General features: G+C 42.0%; 1 protein-coding gene across 4 annotated transcripts in view; it reads right to left on the bottom strand.

The window, feature by feature from the left end:
- The window catches only part of LOC311230657 (inositol hexakisphosphate and diphosphoinositol-pentakisphosphate kinase 1-like), a 254567-nt gene that overhangs the window by 164132 nt on the left and 68338 nt on the right, over positions 1 to 22097 (bottom strand). For all 4 annotated transcript variants that reach the window (XM_084317006.1, XM_084317007.1, XM_084317008.1 and 1 more), the window contains exon 3: positions 4858 to 5053. In XM_084317006.1, coding sequence (XP_084173132.1) covers positions 4858 to 5053 — 196 coding nt within the window. The remainder of the gene's footprint in view (positions 1 to 4857; positions 5054 to 22097) is intronic.

The following is a 22097-nucleotide window of genomic DNA, read 5'->3' as shown; positions in this document are numbered from 1 at the left end:
CCATAGTGGTCCTCTTCTCTCGGAAACCATTTTGGTTCTCCCTGAGGTGGGGGTCGATGGCGTTCAGTATCCGGTTCAGTATCATGCGATTGTACATCTTTGCAATGACTTATGCCACGGTAGTTGTCTAGCTTCGAGAGATCTCCGGATTTAGGCACTGGGATGATGTTAGAGAGAGACCACACATCAGGCTGGTTGTTTGTCATCAGGGCGTGGTTGCAGAACTCCAGGATGATGTTGTCAAGGTCACAGTTCTTACAGACCTCTGGGGGAATGCCGTCTGGCCCAGCACTTTTTCCCTGCTTCAGTGTGGATTTCACTTTGGCAAACTCCCTGGCTGTGAGGGGACCATCGTCAATAGTGAGATTCGTGAAGACGGCAGGTATCATCTCCTCAGCTTCGTCCACTGTCAAGTGTGTTCCCAGGAGATTTCAGAAGTGAGTGAACCAGGAGGTCACCCTCTCCTCTGGGCTGTGGCCCACCACCTGTCCCTGCTTCGACCTTTTCCTCCCACTCATCTCGTCGATGACCCTCTATGCCTCCCCGTACTGCTGTTCACCATGCGCTGCCTCCACTCTCTGCACCTTCTCCATCAGCTCCTCCCCCCTTATCTTATCGTAGGTATCGAACAGAAGCCGTTTGGCTTTTCTCCACAGTCTTCTCGTACCTGTAGCCTCGGCGTGCCTCCTCCACTCCCTCACGTGCCACCATGACCTCCGGATGCCTGGACCTCCGGGAGACCCCATTCCTCTCCACCACTGGAACACACATCCTGGCCGCCTCTTCACTCGCAGCAACGAACCGCCTGTATTTGGTATTAGGCTCCTCCTCCTCACCCAGCAGCTGAAAGCGATTCCTCACTTCCACTGCGTACCTGGTTTGAAGGCCAGGGTTTACAGAGATCGCCTTCCAGTCATACCGGATCAGTCGCACCCTCATGGAGACCACTCGATGATCAGAGCCCACAGAGTTGAACGTGCTGTAAGGTTCAGCATTCAGGTACAAGTACAAGATACAAGTATGAATGAATACACTATGGTAGTAAACCATACTAGCCAGCGGTATAACTAATAAGAGTAGGTATGGAATATATACAGATATAGATAAAAGCATATACAGAGTGTACAGTGCAGGTATGTATACAGATTAGGGGTGTAATGGTACACAGAAGCCATGGTTCGGTACGTACCTCGGTATTGGGGTCACAGTTTGGTACGAGTTCGGTACAAGAGGAAAATTATATTTATAATAATTATTATATATTTATAATAATTATTATAATAATTATTATTAAATAGAATAATATTATATAGGCTTGCCATGGTAGTCAGTGATACTGGTGTCATTCTGTGTTCAGGCATCGACTTGAGTAAATTAATTGCCTACTGCCCCCTTAACAACTTATGCAACAACTTAGTTTCAGTTTCACTTGTAGAGAGGATTTAACTTAACATGAAGCAGAGACTGAAGAAGACTAGAGAACAGATGACATGTTACACAACAATAACAGAGGATTTATCAATATTTTAGATTTAAATACAGTAGCAGCAACTGGAGAGGAGCTCAGATGATCAGTCCAGAAAAGTATATAGTACTAGTGCTTATTTTTTTCCCCCTCTATCAGCTGTGCCTGTGAGAGAAAGTCCGTGGGAGAAAGAAGCGTGTGTGTTTGCATCTGTGTGTGTGTGTCTTCCCATTGGTTAACATTATTGGGCGAACAAAAAAATGAAAGAAAACTGTAAAATTGTAATGACCCTGCTGTGTTACAATAAACATATAATTCATTTGTGGTTTTGTTTTAGGGACACACAACAGGAGGGGAGGAGGGGAGAAACGGCCCAGTGCAGAGTGTCAGTGCGCGTTGTTAATTTGTTCTGTCCGCTCGTCATCGATCGTGCCTTTCTTTACAAGCTTCAACGTTTTATTCATCATCTACATTTGGCAATACAAGCTTAATATTCAACGTTAAAGATCAATGTAAGCCAGTGTAAAGTAAAGTAAAGATATTGAGCATAGATTTGTAAAATGTGCAACCCTAGTTTCACCTAGTGGTATGAGACGTATTCTTCGTATGGCTGCGCGTACCGCACCGTGACGCCTGTACCGTAGATTCGCGGGACGAATACAGGTACCGTTACACCCCTAATACAGATATATATATGCGGATAATGGATATATATAAGCATACTCCTGAATTAACTGAAGGATAGTGGTTTCTTTCAAAGGACCACGATTAACCAATAAACTAGAAAAATATTATTATAGCCTACCGTATACAAATTATGTACAATATTTGAGATTTTTATTTACAGTGTGGGCAATCTAAGAGGGAAGCAGATGGCCGCATTTAGTCCCACATGGCTCTGACTAATTATTACTCAGACACATATGACACTGAGCAGTAGGGGTTAGGACTGTGTGCGTGTTGAAACCAGAGTCTCTGGACAACCAAAGAACTTCTCGTCAGCTAAAGGTGATCCCTTGGTGATCAGGTGAAGTAGTGTAAACTAGGCCAAGACCGATTTCCATATTTTGGAACAAACATTTCCGTTAACCAGTAGGCTATATCTGCAAGACATGGTTTTATTTCATAAACATGCATGATTTTTCTGTTTTTGTTTGGGGGTAAAAAATTATTTATGTCTCACACAAATACACAGCCGTACAGTTAAAATAAGAACACCATTAGATTATGTTTTTTTTTTAATAATTATTTTAAAATATTTTATAGGCCATTTTAAGTGCTTTTATTGACAGGCCGGGCAGTTGGACATTGGAGAAGAGAGAGAGATGGGGAGGACCTGCAACACATGTCCCTGGGCCGGATTCGAACCCAGGATATTGCGATTATGCTGCAAGCGTAGTTACGTGGTGCGCCCAGATTATGTTCACAAAAAATAGGCATGTTTTATTAACAAAAACATGGAACACTGTTTCAACATTCCACAGGGTTGTGCATTCTTCTTCTTCTTCTTCTTCTTCTTCTTCTTCTTCTTCTTCGAGGAATTCAAATCGGTTCTTTATCGTCTGTACTCTTGGTGATAATGATCCTTCTGTGAAAGGCTTATCGTCACCATAGTCCCCATATATATTTTTTATTTTTTATTAAGATTTTGTGTATATACTCTAGACTACTACATCATGCACAATTGTACAGCCCTGTCCTATCTTCTATTCTATTTATTTTAGTTTATAATATTCCATTTTATTTTATTCTACCTTAATTGTCTGTTAATGTTGCACCAAACGACCAAAACAAATTCTGTGTATGTGCATACTTACTTGGCAATAAAGACCTTTCTGATTCTGATAACCTATCTACTAGTTTTCACTACCATTATATCAGCTTACCGAGATCAATTTCAGCCAGGGCTACTCTGCTGGTGTGAGGCTGAGTGACACTTGAAAAAGGCCACAGGCCGAAACGTTGTGTTAAATTATATTAAACTTGGGAACACTGCAGACGGTGTGCTGACTTTTTTTCCACAACTTTACATATCTATTTGAGTCAAGCACCCGTGACTACACTTGGGATGTGCGTGAGTCTTTTCTACTAGGCTGTGTATGTGCTCATACGTGAGTCTTCAGAAGCCCCTCCCACTCCTCCCTCTAATGCAAGAGATACAAGAGACTGTTTTTTTTTTATCCAATACCAAAATAGAAAATTGCTGATGAAAGGGTTTAGATTTTTTGGTGACCATGAAATGTGAAAATCCTTTGAAAATGTCCCTCAAATTTGATTCTTACACTAATAACTGAGACAGGCCATACTGACCACTAAACTGTTATTTAATATGAATCATGATTATTTTTCACATGTTCAAGAAGCCTGTATCTAATTTCAGTACATCCAAAAAGATCTGTTTTGGTTACAATTAGTTAACAAAGCTCAATGGAAGTCTCAGAACAAAGCCAGACGTCATGCCCCCATTGACACAATTACTAACAACTGCTAAGATGTTCTGCTTTGATGTACCTTTGATGTACATCTGGAGAAGGAAGGAGGGTGTGAGTAAATATTTTTTGATAAGACTAAAAGACTATGTTCTCTCTCAAAAACAGAACAGTATTTGTCAACATCATTGTCAATGAAGCTCACATCAAAAGGGTCTGTTGAAGTTGGCGATGCCATTTGGGAGCCGCTATGGGCCACGTAATACAGTTGTAGTGTGTCATTTTTAGGCATGTTAGACTTTCTTTTGGCAATGGGATGGGTTTCTTCATTGAGCGCTTATCCATAGCATTAGGGAACAAGTAACTTGTGTTTTATTATAATTTATTTTCATATAGTATTTTTTATTTGCACTTTACAGCCGTTATCTTTATAATCCTGTCTGTTGCTACTAGGTTGGTATGCACTGTGTACTTTGTATTTGCATTTTACAGCCATTCCTTGTCTCCTGTGAGTGTCTGTGTCCTGTGAGTGTGAATTATATGTGTATGGACTGTATGGTACTCTTGAGGTGACCTGCACTGAATTCTGATCAACGTCTGTTGAAAAGGCAATAAAGTATTGAATCTCAAAAAGACTTTTGAAACATATTATATCGTCAAAATATTTTGAGAGGAAGGAGGGTGTGAGTATACCTTTGGAGAGGAAGGAGGGTGTGAGTATACCTTTGGAGTGGAAGGAGGGTGTGAGTATACCTTTGGAGTGGAAGGAGGGTGCGGGTATACCTTTGGAGTGGAAGGAGGGTGTGAGGATACCTTTGGAGTGGAAGGAGGGTGTGAGTATACCTTTGGAGTGGAAGGAGGGTGTGGGTATACCTTTGGAGTGGAAGGAGGGTGTGAGTATACCTTTGGAGTGGAAGGAGGGTGCGGGTATACCTTTGGAGTGGAAGGAGGGTGTGAGTATACCTTTGGAGTGGAAGGAGATGAGACAGTCGCAGAGGGGCCAGTTCTCCACCGGCTCTTCCAGGATGACCTCCTCAGGAAAGATGACGACGTCGATGTAGTCAAACTTACACAGCCGCTCCATGATCTGAGTCATGGGCTTAGACTTGGACTTCTTCATCATGGAACAGATGCCCACCACGATCTGACGCTCCGACAGCTGGGGGGAGAGAAGGGATAATTCTAATTAAAAAAAAATGCACCATTAGTACCACAGCACACATACAAACGGGGACTCGGGAGGAAAATAATGATACAGTTTAGTGTTGTAATACATGGTATCCTACAATAGTGTATCGATGCAGTGAGTATTGCAGTCTTTTAGGGCTGTCCCCGACTAAGGATTTGGATGGTCGACTAGGATTGGCCAAAATTTGCCGTTAGTCGACTATTTATCATTCCATTTGGGCTGTGGGGGTGCTTAATGTCTGAAGGAGTCGACTGAAGGCTTCTTGTCCTCTGCAAAAGCATGCAATTTGTCCACTGATGGATACATCTTGATATTTTGTCTAGTATAGTGTGTTCATTAGATGGGTGAAATCCTCTTTCAGTGCCTCTGTGCCTGTTTTCGTAGGCAGTTAGCCTCTGGTATGCGTGCCATTAGCGTTAGCCACACTTCTAGGCCTCTTTTCTTTTGAATTATTATTATTTTTTTTATTATATTCGACTAAGAGGTTGGCCAGTCGACTACGGCCCCTTTCGACCGATTAGTCGACTAATCGATTAATAGGGGTCAGCCCTACAGTCTTTGTTTACTTATTTATTTTTATATTATATTAGTTATTTCTTACAATATGGCTGCCGGTAACCATTGGTAACCACTTTAGAAAGAAAATGCTTAAAATACCCCCAAAATTATCTCCTGGTTGTGATCATTTTCTCAAGACTTTTGTATTTGAAAGTATTTTCTGTCAAATGCCATTCTTGAAAATGGAGGGAAAAGGGCTCGACTGCTTGAATGTCTGAAAGGCCTTGAATTTCAACTAGCAAGCATTCTGAACTTTAAGCTCACGACCATTGTTGAATTTCAAGTACAAATTCTAATCGGCACAGTGGGAAAAACAACCAATTTGACATCACTATCCCAATACTTTAACATAATGTTGGTGTGTTCCTTTAATTGTACATACTGTACTGTACTGATCACCACACTCAGACCATGGCCTCCTTCACTTTACAACAAGCACTGAAGCCAGCACCATTGGTTAACAGTAATGTTAGATTGCACCAAACTAGGGCTGGCTGGGCGATATGCCCAACATATCATATCACAATGTGATATGACATCTTTATTCAGATTCCTTTATTTTTTTGTATTTTATTTTTTTATTATTTTTTAAACAAACACATAAACAAACATGACAACACACAATAGGATATACAAATACACATATGCTCCAGCTCGTACCCCCCTCTCCCGGACCCCCCATTGGATAATCCAACCATTATAATTTGTTCCTAACCAGACACTACCATTATATGCTGGCTTTTATTCTCTCCACCACTTCTAACCACATTGCCATTTTGGATTCATTGAGACCCAAAATTCTAGCTGTTGATATTTCTTGATAAATCACATCGAGATATGTAAGAATCCAGACCTTACGGCACATTTTTTCCGGTTGAAACCATCGTGATGCTATCAGCTTTTTAGCCACTGTGATACCGGATAAAACCAATCTCTTTAGCTGTGGAGGTACTGCATGCTCAAAGACATCATTCAGCAGTAATACAGAGGGGTGTACAGGTATATCCAGAGTTAAGAGATTTGACAATTGCTGGGTCACTTCTTTCCAAAATATCTTAACTGGTGGGCAGTCCCAGTACATGTGCATAAATGTCCCTTCATCCCCATTTGTACATAAGGAGCATTTGGAGTCTTGTTTAAGACCCATTTTGTTCAGTCTTATAGGAGTTAAGTATGTCCTGTGAATATAGTTAAGATTGATTTGTTGATGGTCCGGGTTCCTTGATGCAAGGCGTACATTTGCCCAGGCTTCTTGCCAGTCAAAGTCTATCTCCAGGTCTGGTATATCCCTCCTCCAGACTGAGTCTAGATGTAGGGTTTCATACGAGGCCGTTAGTAATTGATGATAAAAATCTGAAACAAAACCTCTCGATGTCTCTCTTTCATAGAAGAATTTGTGGTATCTGTGGTGTACAATTGGTATCCTTAATGGAACACCGTGAGCCTTCAAACATGCCAATAACTGTGCGTAAAAATAATATGAGGACTTGGTGAGATTAAATTTTTTGCATATCTCATCAAAACTACAAAAACCCTGTTTGTTGAAAACGTCTCCTAATGTGTGTATGCCTTGCTTTTCCCATCTAGGGAATCTTATAGGTTGTTTTCCAATCAAGAGTGCATTGTTATTGAATAAGGGAGTATGATTATGCCATGTATGTGGGATAGAGTCTTTTTTTTGTGTTTCACGCCATATCCGGATTGCATGAGTGATTATGGGGCCAAATTTCCGTTCGCATTGCTTAATTGATAATTTGGTGTACACTATGTCCTTCAGCCTATGTGGAGCTACTATATTTTCTTCTAAATTTCTCCAGGATACTGATGCTTGGGGATCAAACCATGTTGTCAGTGGTCTTAAAGTGTATGCCTTAAAATAGTGGTGGAAATCTGGAAATGCCATACCACCGTCTGCTTTGTTTCTCTGTGCGGTGGATCTTTTTATACGTGGTGGTTTGTTATTCCAAATAAATTTGTATGTGGAGGAGTGTAATTCTTTCCAGTAACCCTTTGGAGGGGGTAACGGTAGCATTGAGCTGAAGAAGTTGATTCTAGGTAGGACGTCCATCTTAATTATTGATATTCGTGCTTGTACTGAGTTTTTAAGTTTTGACCACCTGACAAGGTCGTATTTGATTTTGTTTTGGATTTTTATGTAATTGTGCTTCACCGTTTGGCTTATGGTAGGGAATATTTCAACTCCCAAACATCTAAAGTGTTTTACCATCGGTATCTCTTCTGGGAGGGTTATATTTCTTTTTGCAGGGGCGTTAAGTGGGAGGAAGGCCGACTTCGGCCAATTTATCCTAAATCCCGATAAATCTCCAAAGTCCTCAATCAACTTGAGAATATGCGGCAATGCGGTGTTGGGGTTTTGCATGAACAGTATTACGTCGTCCGCATATAAACTAATTTTGTGTTGTGTGCCCTTGATTACGATTGGTTCTATGGATTGGGATTGTCTTATATATTGTGCTAAAGGCTCTAATGATAGATCGAATAGTCCGGGACTAAGGGGGCAACCCTGTCTGGAAGACCGTGATACTGGAAAGATTTCGGAGGTGATTGTACCTGTTGTAATCATGGCCGATGGGTCTTTGTATAATACTTTAATCATATCAATGAATCCTTTTCCTAACCCCATCCTTTCTAACACTGCCCATAGATACGACCATTCCAACCTGTCAAAAGCTTTCATTGCATCCAGGGACAGCATCGCCTTAGGTGTGTTGTCTTCCTTGTTAGCATCTAGTACGTGTAGTAATCGTCTTATGTTATCAGTGATCAGGCGGCCTCTTATGAAGCCTGTTTGGTCCGGATGAATTAAAGACGTCATATGCTTTTGTAGTCTGATGGCTAATACCTTAGAGTACAGTTTGATATCGGTTCCGAGGAGGCTTAAAGGTCTGTAACTACCGCACTCGGTGGGGTCTTTGTCTTTTTTGAGGAGGACTGTTATGAGTGCAATATTGTCATTCTTATGGAAGTTCCCCTCCTTGACTGAGTATAAAATCATATTTAGTAATAAGGGTCCAATTATGTCCCAACAAGAGAGGTACATTTCTGGTGGGATACCGTCTCTTCCAGGGGCCCTTCCACTTTGCATTTCAGATATGGCCTCCCTAAGTTCATCTAGTGTGATCGGTGTTTCTAACTGTTTAGCGTCATCCTCTGAAAGTTTAGGGAGGTTAATTTGATTAAGATATGTGTCCATCTTGTTTTGATCGAAGGTCGTTTCTGATTTGTATAAGTTGGAGTAGAATTCTTTGAATGTCGTGTTTATTTCTTTGGGTTCTGTAACAAGTCCTTGTTGTGCTCTAATGGTAGTTATATCTGCAAATTTTGCGTTGACTCTTAGTCGCATAGCTAATAGGTGACTTGGTTTGGAACCTTGGGAGTACTGCTGTTGTCTTGTGCTACGTATTTGCAATTCAGATTGTTGTCTGTATATGGCGTTAATCTCTTTTTTTAGTATATTGACTTGATTTTCCAGTTGAACCGAGTTGTTGTATTGCAAAGAATTAAATAACGTTGAGTAAAGTGTTTCCAGTTCAGCCAGTTTTGAGCATCGATTCTTGCGTATTTGGGAGGAAAAGCTATCAGTGAAATCCTTGATCATTCCCTTTGTCGACATCCATAATATTCTGGGGTCCTGCACCGAATTCACATTTATCCGTAGGAATACCGTAAGAGCTTCTTTGATTTGTGTAATGAATTCCTTGTTATTAAGCAGCATCGTGTTAAATCGCCATCTTGGGGCTCGGGATGATAGTATACCAAATGTTCCTTTTAAGAGTAAATAACAGTGATCAGACAATGCATTGGGTATCATTTCCACATCGTAGTTATCAAATAGTCTCGGGGTTGTGAAAACGTAATCTATTCTGGATAATGTATTATGTCTCGCAGATCGACAAGAGTACTTCCGGGTCATGGGGTTGAGTGAACGCCATAAGTCATTTACACCTGTAATCTTCGACCAATCCTTTAATGCATTAGATGCATTTTTTTGTTCATTGGAAAAGGAGGGGTTTGATTTGTCCATCCTTGGGTTCCAAATGGCATTAAAATCCGCACCGATTATAAATGAGTATTCGGGAAGGTCTAACATTGCTCTGGTAAGTGTAGTGAAGAAACTAACTTCGTATAAATTTGGGGCGTATACCGCTACCAACGCTATTTTTCTGTTCTTATGTAAAATCTTAGCTATAGTTATCTGACCATCTGCATCAGACCATACTCCCTTCAATTCAATATTCAACTTCCGTCTAACGACTATGGCTACTCCCCGAGTTCTCGTTCCAAAGGAAGAGTGACTGATGTTATGATATGTGTTGTCCGCTAACATATCTATGTCTTTCTCTAAAATGTGCGTTTCGCTTAGCAGAGCTATGTCCACCTGTTCTTTTTTCATCAGTGTGAGCACGCTTTTTCGTTTGTGTTGTTTATTTATTCCACCAGTGTTCCATATCATTATGTTCAAACTAGCCATAATCTATACATGTTGTTGTATGGTTGTTGGTAATGCAATATTTTTTTTGACGCTTCTATTGAGGCTAATGTGGGCAGGTCTCTAAATGGCTGGAATAAGGAGGAGGTGAACGGAGGGGGGAGGGGGTGAAGTACATAAAACAAAATAACCCTGCCGTCTTGTACAGACGGGTTACACATAAAACACATACGGCCCATCCCTAATGGATGGGCTAAAATGATTAACATCGTTCCAGTGAAGCTGAGAGGAGTCCCGCCGCGGGGGAGTAAAAGGCCAATCTATCGAGTGATAAAATCGGCCCCTCTCCGCACACCCCCCCATCCCCACACCGCCGTATCAATTGGTAGTAAATAGTTACAAAACCCAACAGTACTGGAGCTTCACTCCTTGTCTGTAGGTGTAATTTCAATCAGATATTTAAAGATAATATAGGCTACTCGCATCCGATAATTTGACCAAAAATAGTATGACCATTTTCTTCTGTTTAATCCCCCCCACCTATTACTACCATTATTTTTGTCCACATATTGTGGCCCTTATGGATTTAAAGGAAAAATTGCAATCAGGAGAAAAATAATAATAATAATAATAATAATAATAATAAACTATGGGAATGAATCATATTTTTTTGTGTATATATTCAAATTGGAGTTACATTGGTCTGTTTGTTTGTCTGAATTGCATGAATACGGTGTAATAAATAATAATAATAATAATAATAATAATAAGACAAAGATAGTTGTACCACTGATCTATAATCATGATTTTGAATCCATTGTTTGATATCTGAAGGAGTTAAGAGTATTTAAACCATAAATCACGTGACTAAAGCATATCATGAAACTGTATAGCCCATATCAGATAAAGTGATACAAATTAAATTAAAAAAAAGAAAAAATGGGGAGAAAAAAAGAAAAAAAAAACAAGCAACAAAACGAGAGAGAGAGAGAGAGAGAGAGAGAGAGAGAGAGAGAGAGAGAGAGAGAGAGAGAGAGAGAGAGAGAGAGAGAGAGAGAGAGAGAGAGAGAGAGAGAGAGAGAGAGAGAGAGAGAGAGAGAGAGAGAGAGAGAGAGAGAGAGAGAGAGAGAGAGAGAGAGAGAGAGAGAGAGAGAGAGAGAGAGAGAGAGAGAGAGAGAGAGAGAGAGAGAGAGAGAGAGAGAGAGAGAGAGAGAGAGAGAGAGAGAGAGAGAGAGAGATCTCAGTCCGTTCTGCATGAGCGCATTCCATCAGTCCGATATGTGTTGGGTGGGCAGTACCTTTAATCCCCTTCTTTCAGAAAGTCTTCCGCTTCTTGTGGGGTCTTGAAAGAGTGGTCCTCGCCGTTGTGTGTAATGGTTAGTCTCGAAGGGAAGCGCATTTTAAATCGTATCCCTTTTTTGATGAGCTGATCACACACGGTGTTGTATTTACGTCTTTCCATCCTGGTCTGATAGGAGATGTCTGGTCTGATCAGAAGTTTATTGCCCTCGTAGTTCAGTACGCCTTTCGCCCGTGCTGCTGTCATAATTCGTTGTGCATCTCGCATGGTTTGAAATTTTATGACCACAGGTCTGGTTTTATCAGGCTGGATGTTTCCTGCAGCCCTGCGACACCTGTCAATCTTCACACTGCCTTTTTCTGTATCGATATTAAGCAGAGTTGGAAGCCAGGTCTCGAAGAATTTAACAGGTTGTGTGCCCTCTGTCCCCTCTTTCAAACCCATAATACAAACGCTTTCACGTCGGCTTTGATTGTCGGCATCTTCCGCCCGCTGTTGCAAAGTCGTCACTGTTTTTTCCAGCTTTTTCAGTCTGTTTTCTATTGTTGATGAGTTGTCCTCGGCCGCTGAGATGCGGGATTCCGCCTCTGTAATGCGTTTGGTATTGTCTGACAGTCGGCTATTAAAGCCCTCCAGTGTTGCAGTCAGGGCAGTAAGCTTTAGGTCCATCAGGGCACTTAACTTTTCAGTCACATCGCGAACCACACGGGCAGCGATGTTTTCCCATTTACTTTCCTCGTCGCAGCCACCCGCAGCGCCAGGTTCAAGTTCAACGTCGGCGTCGTCCTGTTTGTTTGTCGCTGAGCGAGTTTCAATTGTGGCGCGTCCTTGTCCTTTCTTCTTCTTTTCCTCGTTGGTTGACATTATTAGGGTTACTTCAACTCTACCATGGATTAAAACTTTGTTGACTATAAGTAGTGTTTAAACTAACATTTTCTCGGTGGGGTTTGGGGAGAACAGCAGAAGCGTCTCTCTCACACTGACGTCATCACCGGAAGTTCTTCTTATTAAGTTATTAAGCCATTTGTGTAAAAGCACATTGGTAATTGTTGCGGCATTACAGTACATGCATTTTTCCATAATTTTTTTTCTCACAGTAACAACACCAACACAGATACAGGACAAAAAAACAGTGCAGTGGAGGATTAATAATTTAAATACATATATATATCACCCGCTGCAGCTTGGCGAGATCTTTTGCCGCTGCAGCGGGGAACCAGGAGATGATGGAGTGGGTGAGGATGGACTCATGGACTAAAATTGAGCCATCATGGTCCTCGGCAGTTTGTATTTTTTCAACTGCCGGAGGAAGAACATCCTCCCCTGGGCCTTTTTAAGCAGGCCCGTGATGTTAAGCTCCCATTTCAAGTCCCGGGAAATTGTCATGCCTAGGAATCGGCATGACTCCACGGAGGCCACCTGGGTGCCTCCCAGTATGATGGGAGGGGGCAGGGCTGCTTTCCTCCGGAAGTCCACTACCATCTCCACTGTCTTTTGAGCATTGAGCTCCAGGTTGTTGCAGCTGCACCAGCTCTGCAGCCTCTCGATCTCCCTCCTGTAGGCCGACTCGTCCCCCCTGGAGATGAGACACACCAGGGTGGTGTTGTCAGCGAATTTCAGGAGTTTGACCAAGGGGTCAAGTGCTGGACTCGAGTGCTGCATCTGATACACTTGACCATAGCATATTAATTCATAGATTGGAAAACTGGGTTGGATTATCCGACTGTGCATTGAACTGGTTTCAAACTTATCTTATAGAGAGAACATTTTATGTTAGTTTAGGTGACTTTGTATCTGAGAAACATGACATGTCCTTTGGTGTTGCACAGGGAAGCTGCCTTGGTCCTCTTCTTTTTTCACTATACATGCTACTGTACCTCTAGGTGATATTATTAGAAAACACAATGTTGACTTCCATAGCTATGCCGACGACACCCAATTGTATATTTCTGTCGAGCCAAAAGATCCAAACGCTCTATGCTCCTTGACTACCCGTTTGTCTGCAATTGATCGATGGATGAGCGATAATCTTTTTAAACTAAATGAAGACAAGACAGAAATTCTTTTAGTAGGCCCTAAAGCCAAAAGGGAAGCACTTTTTAATGGGTTGGGAAGTTTGGCTCACCAGAATAAACCGAAAGTAACTAGCCTAGGTGTAATTTTAGACTCTGACTTAAGTTTTAATACCCACATAAATAAGGTGACCAAAACAGCCTTTTTCCATCTAAGAAACATTGCTAAAGTTCGATTGTTTTTAACCCAACAGGATGCTGAGCAATTGATTCATGCTTTTATTTCAAGCAGACTGGACTATTGCAATGCTCTTTTTACTGGTCTTCCAAAAAAATCAATAGACAAGCTACAGCTAATTCAGAACTCTGCTGCTAGACTTTTAACGAAAACAAGGAAGAGAGAGCATATTACTCCAGTTTTAGCAGCATTGCATTGGCTCCCTGTATCTTTTAGAATTGATTTTAAAGTCCTTCTACTTGTTTTTAAAGCTCTTAACAATTTAGCACCTTCGTACATTTCCGATCTCCTGTCCTTTTATGTCCCCTCACGAGCCCTAAGGTCCTCCACAGCTGGTCTTTTAATTGTTCCTGGGGTGCCCCAAAGGAAAATTGGGGCATCTGCTTTTAAATTCTATGCACCACAGCTGTGGAACACAATCCCAAAAAATATTTGACTGTGTGGTTTACTCTGTTCTTTTTTAATCTTCTTTTCTTTTTTTAATCCGTTATTATTCATTGTTTTATCTTTCTTTTATCATGTAATGTGAAGCACTTTGGGCTGCATCTTGTATGAAAAGTGCTATATAAATAAAGTTATTATTATTATTATTATTATTATTATTATATCTTCCAGTCCTACACCAAACCACCATATCACAGTCACCGGCCAGAGCTAATGTCTAGCAACTTCTCAATAAGTCACCTTCTATTCAGTATGGATTTCTTGCCATTTCAGCCACTCTCTCACTTCATCGATGTCTCCATTTCATCTCAATTCCATTCAACACAACGTTATCAATTGGGTTAAGATTGACCTAGAAGTGTTTTGTCTGCTTCTCACTCCGCCTGCTTCTCTACTCTACTCTACACCACCAAGGGTTGGAGTAAATCCATTCTTGCTTTGCCAAACAAAATGCTATTAGAAGACGTTATTAATTTGCTAATGATGGAGCATTTATCACTGATTTCCTAAAGGAACATGCTAACATTATGGGAAATGCACTTACCGTCTACTCCAGTGAGACGAGAAGATGAATACCAATTTTCAGTGTGTTCAGTAGAATACCAATTTTCAGTGTGTTCAGTAGAAAGCTATCTGGCTGCAAGCTAGCCTAGTTTAGCACAAGTGAATGAAAGCAGATACTGATCAGCTAGCCTAGTTTAGCACAAGTGAATGAAAGCAGATACTGATCAGCTAGCCTAGTTTAGCACAAGTGAATGAAAGCAGATACTGATCAGCTAGCCTAGTTTAGCACAAGTGAATGAAAGCAGATACTGATCAGCTAGCCCAGCTTAAAACTCTGGGAGAGGTGTTTTTGGCCAATAGCTAGGCTACCTGGTCCGTATCCGATTTCATTAATTTGTGCTATGCTAGGCTAGCTTGCAACTGGATAGCCTTCTACTAAACGCACATAGAGAAATTGGAATATATCTTCTTGTCTGACTCTGGAGAAGACAGTAAGTGCATTACCCATAATGTTTGTGTGTTTCTTTAAAGGGAAAAACACCCTTAAAAAAAAGAGTGTACTGTACATTGTACTATTCAATGATCTTGGCCAGTTAGCCTAACGCTATGTCCACACGCCACTGATTACCTTGTTGAACTGCTGCGTCTAGACTCTAGAGCAGGGGTTCCCAAACTTTTCAGGCCGCGACCCAAAAATAACGGGGTCAGAGAGCCGCGACCCCCACTATTATAGGAGGGATTTTTTTTTTTTTTTTTTTTAATAAATGGAAATGTATGGTTGAAACATGCACACGTTCAAACGCACACACACTAATAAGCATTGGAGGCTTTTAACCAGGGCCGGACTGGGGAAATCATTCAGGCCAGGAAATATAGTGCAAAATATAGCCCCAGTCAGGCCACTTTTTAAGCAGGGGGTCTGGGAGTCCCCCACCAGGACATTTCAAAGACTTCATTTCCTGCATTCTGGTGCAGGCATTTCTTTATTTGTACCCTTTACATGCCAGTGTTTGTGATGGCATCACAAATTATTGTTAAAAAACAGGCTAGCATATGTATGAGTATGTATGTGTAAGTTCTCTAACTTGTGTGAGTTGCAGTGATCTCCTGGTTGTTCCCCACCTAGGTTATCTAACTATTGCGCTGCTGCAACTAGAAACACTGTCCTGGCCTGCTTCTACAGTAAGTTCAGTGGCCTGACTGCAAAAAATAAATAAATAAAAAATATTTAATATTTTTTTGTTTTGTTTTTGGAAATCATCTGGCGACCTAAATATGTCTTGTTCACAAATAAAGAAAGTTGTAAAACAAATTACATTAGAGTTCTGAGCATTTATATCTATAACCACTCGCTCTCCCACAACCAACCTCTCTTGCTCCTCACATCATTTCTATCATAGACCAATCTAAATAATGTTGAGCCAAAATAGTGAGTCTGCGACCCGCAAACCATACAGTATAGTCGAAACATCCTATTAATAATATTCTCAGAGAGAGAGCAGGTCCTGTGATCTCTGTGGAGCCGACTGAATGCTGAATGCTTTCAGTTCATCCACAGAAAAAGCGTTTCATATCTAGGAATAGTATGAGCATATTCCCTGTCGTGTTAACAGCATTTCCAAGTTGCATACGAACAAGAAAACGATCTTATCTGCAAGCAATATTTGTTTTGCAAATGGGATGTTGACAGCTGCTGGTAAAAAAAACTATAAACATGTTTTTCAAGGAACCACGACTTCAAAGAATGTCAAGTGTTTACAGAGAGAAGCGGCATGCACGTCAGCTGACAAATCTAAAATGTGGATATGGAGTCACAGGGGTAGATTTGCAAGGAATCCCAATGCATGTTACAAGACCTCTGCTGCTGTCCGTGGTCCTGAAACAACACAATTCCAGTCTTCCTCTCTTTTCTCTCTAAGGAATCTGTGGAAAGGTACAGAGTAGAGTTTATGGCTTCCTGGCTCCAAGCAGCCTGGTCAAAAAGTCAGATAAGCAATGTTAATTATCCAAGGAGATAGCCAAGAGCTTAAGCCCTCCAAGGAAGTGTACTGGGCAAGCCCGGCGGAGACCGTTTACATTAACTGCAAGGCCGGAGATGGTTAAGCGGTGTTATGAAGCAATTTAGCAATACAAGCTCTAATCCTAACACTGAAGTATAGTGATGAGGAAGAGATGAGGAAACGTAATATAATGTCTGGTTCTCAATGAGGTCAGGAGAAATAAGGTTAGCTCAACACATGCACCCAGGATCTCTGGCCGGGGTGAACACCGGACTTCCCCTAAACGTGAGCATTTAATGTGTGTGATTACTGTGATATATAGGGGTGTAACGGTACACAAAAACCACGGTTCGGTACGTACCTCGGTTTTGAAGTCACGGTTTGGTACGGGTTTTCGGTTAAGTGGGGGAAAGTTTGGCTTTCCATGTTCCACTCAGGGGTGATGTAGTGTGCACTGTGCAGTAACTAATTGTACTTGTATGGCTGTCAACGAATATTCTATATTGAAATTAATAATAGAGTTTTGAATTCCATTCTGCACGCAAAAAAAAGTTCTGCACGTGCGTTCGTTAGTGGTTAACGTACCGTTGTATTCGTTCGGTACACAGCCGTACTGAACCATAGGTCCAGGACTGAAACTGAAAGTTCGGTACGGATATGTGTACCTCTTTTACACCCCTACTGTGATACCATCTTTATCAGAACTTCATTCTCTCTGGATAAGTTAATAAGATGTGTCAAAACTGTCTCGATGCCACTCCCTCGTGAGTTCAAGCTGGGAGAGAGAGAAAAGCAAAAAAAAACTACTGCCCTTCACCTGATGTTCTTATTAACATAATATAATTATAGCCTACATGGTGTTTCTAACAGTAGATAATTTCACTGTATATTCTTGCTGAGAACCTTGTGCATCACATGGGAACAAATAGGCTCTGGATGACAGGCCTGAGACTGCTGCTGCTCACACACGCTTTGTGGCTGTTTTAACCTGTTAATATGGTCACTGTGTAGCTGCTCTAACCCGTTAATATGGTCACTGTGTAGCTGCTCTAACCCGTTAACATGGTCACTGTGTAGCTGCTCTAACCCGTTAATATGGTCACTGTGTAGCTGCTCTAACCTGTTAACATGGTCACTGTGTAGCTGCTCTAACCTATTAACATGGTCACTGTGTAGCTGCTCTAACCTGTTAACATGGTCACTGTGTAGCTGCTCTAACCCGTTAACATGGTCACTGTGTAGCTGCTCTAACCTGTTAACATGGTCACTGTGTAGCTGCTCTAACCTGTTAACATGGTCACTGTGTAGCTGCTCTAACCTGTTAACATGGTTACCGTTTTAACCTGTTAACATGGTCACTGTGTAGCTGCTCTAACCTGTTAACATGGTCACTGTGTAGCTGCTCTAACCTGTTAACATGGTCACCGTGTAGCTGCTCTAACCTGTTAACATTGGTCACTGTGTAGCTGCTCTAACCTGTTAACATGGTCACTGTGTAGCTGCTCTAACCTGTTAACATGGTCACTGTGTAGCTGCTCTAACCTGTTAACATGGTCACTGTGTAGCTGCTCTAACCTGTTAACATGGTTACCGTTTTAACCTGTTAACATGGTCACTGTGTAGCTGCTCTAACCTGTTAACATGGTCACTGTGTAGCTGCTCTAACCTGTTAACATGGTCACCGTGTAGCTGCTCTAACCTGTTAACATTGGTCACTGTGTAGCTGCTCTAACCTGTTAACATGGTCACTGTGTAGCTGCTCTAACCTGTTAACATGGTCACTGTGTAGCTGCTCTAACCTGTTAACATTGGTCACTGTGTAGCTGCTCTAACCTGTTAACATGGTCACTGTGTGGCTGCTCTAACCTGTTAACATGGTCACTGTGTAGCTGCTCTAACCTGTTAACATGGTCACTGTGTAGCTGCTCTAACCTGTTAACATGGTCACTGTGTAGCTGCTCTAACCTGTTAACATGGTCACTGTGTGTCTGCTCTAACCTGTTAACATGGTCACTGTGTAGCTGCTCTAACCTGTTAACATGGTCACTGTTTTAACCTGTTAACATGGTCACTGTGTAGCTGCTCTAACCTGTTAACATGGTCACTGTGTAGCTGCTCTAACCTGTTAACATGGTCACTGTGTGGCTGTTTTAACCTGTTAACATGGTCACTGTTCTAACCTGTTAACATGGTCACTGTGTGGCTGCTCTAACCTGTTAACATGGTCACTGTGTAGCTGCTCTAACCTGTTAATATGGTCACTGTGTAGCTGCTCTAACCTGTTAACATGGTCACTGTGTAGCTGCTCTAACATGGTCACATATTGCGAGTGATTCTTTTTTCAACAGCTAATTATGTCCCCAACGGAAAACTTTGATAACACATCCAGTGCCACGCCTCTTACTCATCATTAACCCCTCATGTAGGCCTGTCACGATAACACCTTTTGCTGGCCGATTAATTGTCCCAGAAATTATTGCGATAAGTGATATTATTGCGGTTTTGAGAGAAATAATTTTTTTGAGAAATGTATTTCCCAAACGTTTTCAATCATTTTTTTTTTTTTTTTTTACTAATATAATGATAATAGCATAATAATGCAAGGAAACCGTTTCAAAGTGCAATAAACCTTTATTTAACATTGGAAGACATTTTAAATATCCTAAATTACTACCTAACCAATCAGATATGAGGTAGCGTCAGAAGCAGAGTAACCTCGTTCCCAGTTTTATCTCCGTGAGAGCAATGATAAAACGAGCAGAGCAATGTGTGTGGTCTGTGGACAAGAGGCGGGTTGCTACGTTTACTGTAGGAAGGGGCTTTTAGACCCATGTTTTTATTTTTTGCTTCGAAAAGAGGGACGTGGGACATTAGGTAAAATGGCTGTGCAGTATACAACCAAAAGCGGGACACCTGGTCACCCTAATTGTGGCTCGCGTTTGTTTACTGTGGCTCGCGGATTATGTGATGGGCAAGCTACTTGGAAAATGTAGTAAGCTACACTACCAGTTACTCTCGATTAAAATATAGCTCAACAATAATCAAATAAACACAAATATATACTATCTCTATTGGAATGGAGACTTTTCAGCACAGGATAAACTAGGGATGGGCAAAAAAAACAGATCGATTGATCACATGATGTACGTGAGTACTCGTGGAGGAAAACGCTGTACAAAATAAACGTCTTTTCCGGTGTTTTAGACTTTGCTCTTTTATTTTGAAACCCACCGACCGGAAGTATTGTTGTTATTATCCTAGCAGAACCTATGAGCGGACAACTTGTGTCGTCCGGTTCTGTGTTTTTGAGCTAATGATAAAACAAATGTTGAGATTGTTGGTGAACAACTAACTTTAGGTTAGTTTTAACGTTAGCTACTAACGTTAGATGCAGCTACTACAGGCAATCAACGATGAGGAGGAAGCGTCATAGCATCAACGCTAGATCTTTAATCTTTATTTAGCAGTCCAGTTTCTCCGGGCAAGTTTCAAGTTTCAAGTTTCAAGTTTCTTTAATAGTTGTCATACAGAAGTACAGAATACTTTCATACAAAATGCTTCTTACTGTTACGCTCCAGAGACTGTGCTAGACAAGATAGTATCAAATAACATAGTATAGCATGTAATTTTAGAAGAAGAAAATGAGGTCACAGTGTTCGGTATAGACATATGTACAATGTTCTGAGTTACCATATAATATACAATACTATGCAGTGTACTAATGTACAGTACTATATAGTGCAAAGCAGAAATGGGATGAGGTACAATTTAGGTACAATTTACAGTAAGGTGTACGAGTTGTAGTGCAATCCTTCATCAATAAATATAAAGTGTAGGGAGTGGGTGCTACAGTGTGTTTGTTTAAAGTGGGTGTGTGCTATAAAGTGTGTGGAGTGGGTGCTACAGTGTGTTTGTTTAAAGTGAGTGTGTGCGTGTGGATGTGTGTGCTATGTGCGTTTGGTGGTTGTTGTTGTGTAGTGTTCATTCATTGTTCGTTTAGCAGCCTGATGGCCTGGGGATAGAAGCTTCTTCTGAGTCTTTCTGTGCTCGCCTTGAGACTCCGGTATCGCTTGCCTGACCGCAGCAGTTCAAAGAGGCAGTTGTTCGGGTGACTGGAGTCTTTAATGATTCTCTTCGCCTTGCCCTTGCAACGCTTGTTGTAAATGTTCTGGAGGGTGGGGAGCCCCCCTCCAATTGTGCGTTCGGCTGAACGTGTCACTCTTTGTAGTCTGCTTCGGTCTTGTGCAGTGCTATTCCCAAACCAGGAGGTGATGTTGCCGGTCAAGATGCTCTCTATTGTACATGAGTAGAAGTTCTTAAGGATCTTCTGACTGACTTGGAACTTCCTTAGGCGCCTGAGGAAGTAGAGGCGTTGTCGTGCCTTCTTCACAACACTGTCAATGTGTGTGGTCCATGTCAAATCCTCGGATATGTAGGCTCCGAGGTACTTAAAGCTGTTGACTCTCTCAACCGGTGCCCCGTCGATGCTGAGGGGGCTGTAGTCCTTGACCCCCGACCTCCTGAAGTCCACAATCATCTCCTTTGTTTTGCTGACGTTCAGGGAGAGGCTGTTTTCCTGGCACCATCCCGCCAGGACCTTGACCTCTTCCAGGTAGGCCCTCTCGTCGTTGGCAGAGATCAGGCCCACCACCACTGTGTCGTCAGCAAATTTGATGATTGTATTGCTACTCCGCTGAGCCACACAGTCGTGTGTGTACAGGGAGTAGAGGAGGGGACTCAGAACACAGCCCTGGGGGGCCCCTATGTTGAGGGTGATGGATGAGGAGGTGCAGTTGCCTGTTCTCACCACCTGGGGTCTGCCAGTCAGGAAGTCCAAGACCCACTGGCAGAGGTCATAGTTCAAGCCCAGGTCCCTGAGCTTGGCTATGAGTATGGAGGGGACTATGGTATTGAATGCCGAGCTGTAGTCGATGAATAGCATTCTCACATAGTTCCCCTGCCTCTTGTCCAGGTGTGATGCTGCTGTGTGCAGCACATGGGCTATGGCGTCCTCCGTGGACCTGTTGGGGCGGTATGCAAATTGCAGGGGGTCCATGTTGATGGGGAGGGAGGAGCAGATGTAGCCCTTTACTAGCTTCTCAAAGCACTTCATGGCTATGGAGGTGAGAGCTACAGGGCGGTAGTCGTTGAGGCAAGCAGGCTTGGATTTTTTGGGTACAGGGATAATAGTGGACTTCTTCAGGCAGGTGGGGATGACAGCCTGTTCTAAGGACAGGTTAAATATGTCAGTGAATACTGGGGCCAGTTGGTCGGCACAGACTTTTAGGACGCGGCCGGGGATGCCGTCCGGACCTGCTGCCTTCCTGATATTCACTTTTTTAAAGGTCCGCCTCACCTCATGCTCTGTTACCCTGAACACTGCGCCTCCATCAGCAGCCGACCCCCCCCCCCCCCCCCCCCCATTGCCGTGGCTTGTGAGCTGGTGTTGTTATTACCAGCATCAAACAGTAGCAGTATAGCGTTTGTTCACGCTACATCACTACTTGG

This window comes from Notolepis coatsorum (assembly GCF_963971535.1).
Source record: "Notolepis coatsorum genome assembly, chromosome: 6".
In the NCBI taxonomy this organism is placed as follows: Eukaryota; Metazoa; Chordata; class Actinopteri; order Aulopiformes; family Paralepididae; genus Notolepis; species Notolepis coatsorum.
Note: the sequence above shows the minus strand (reverse complement) of the source record. Positions and strands in the feature narration are given on the sequence as shown.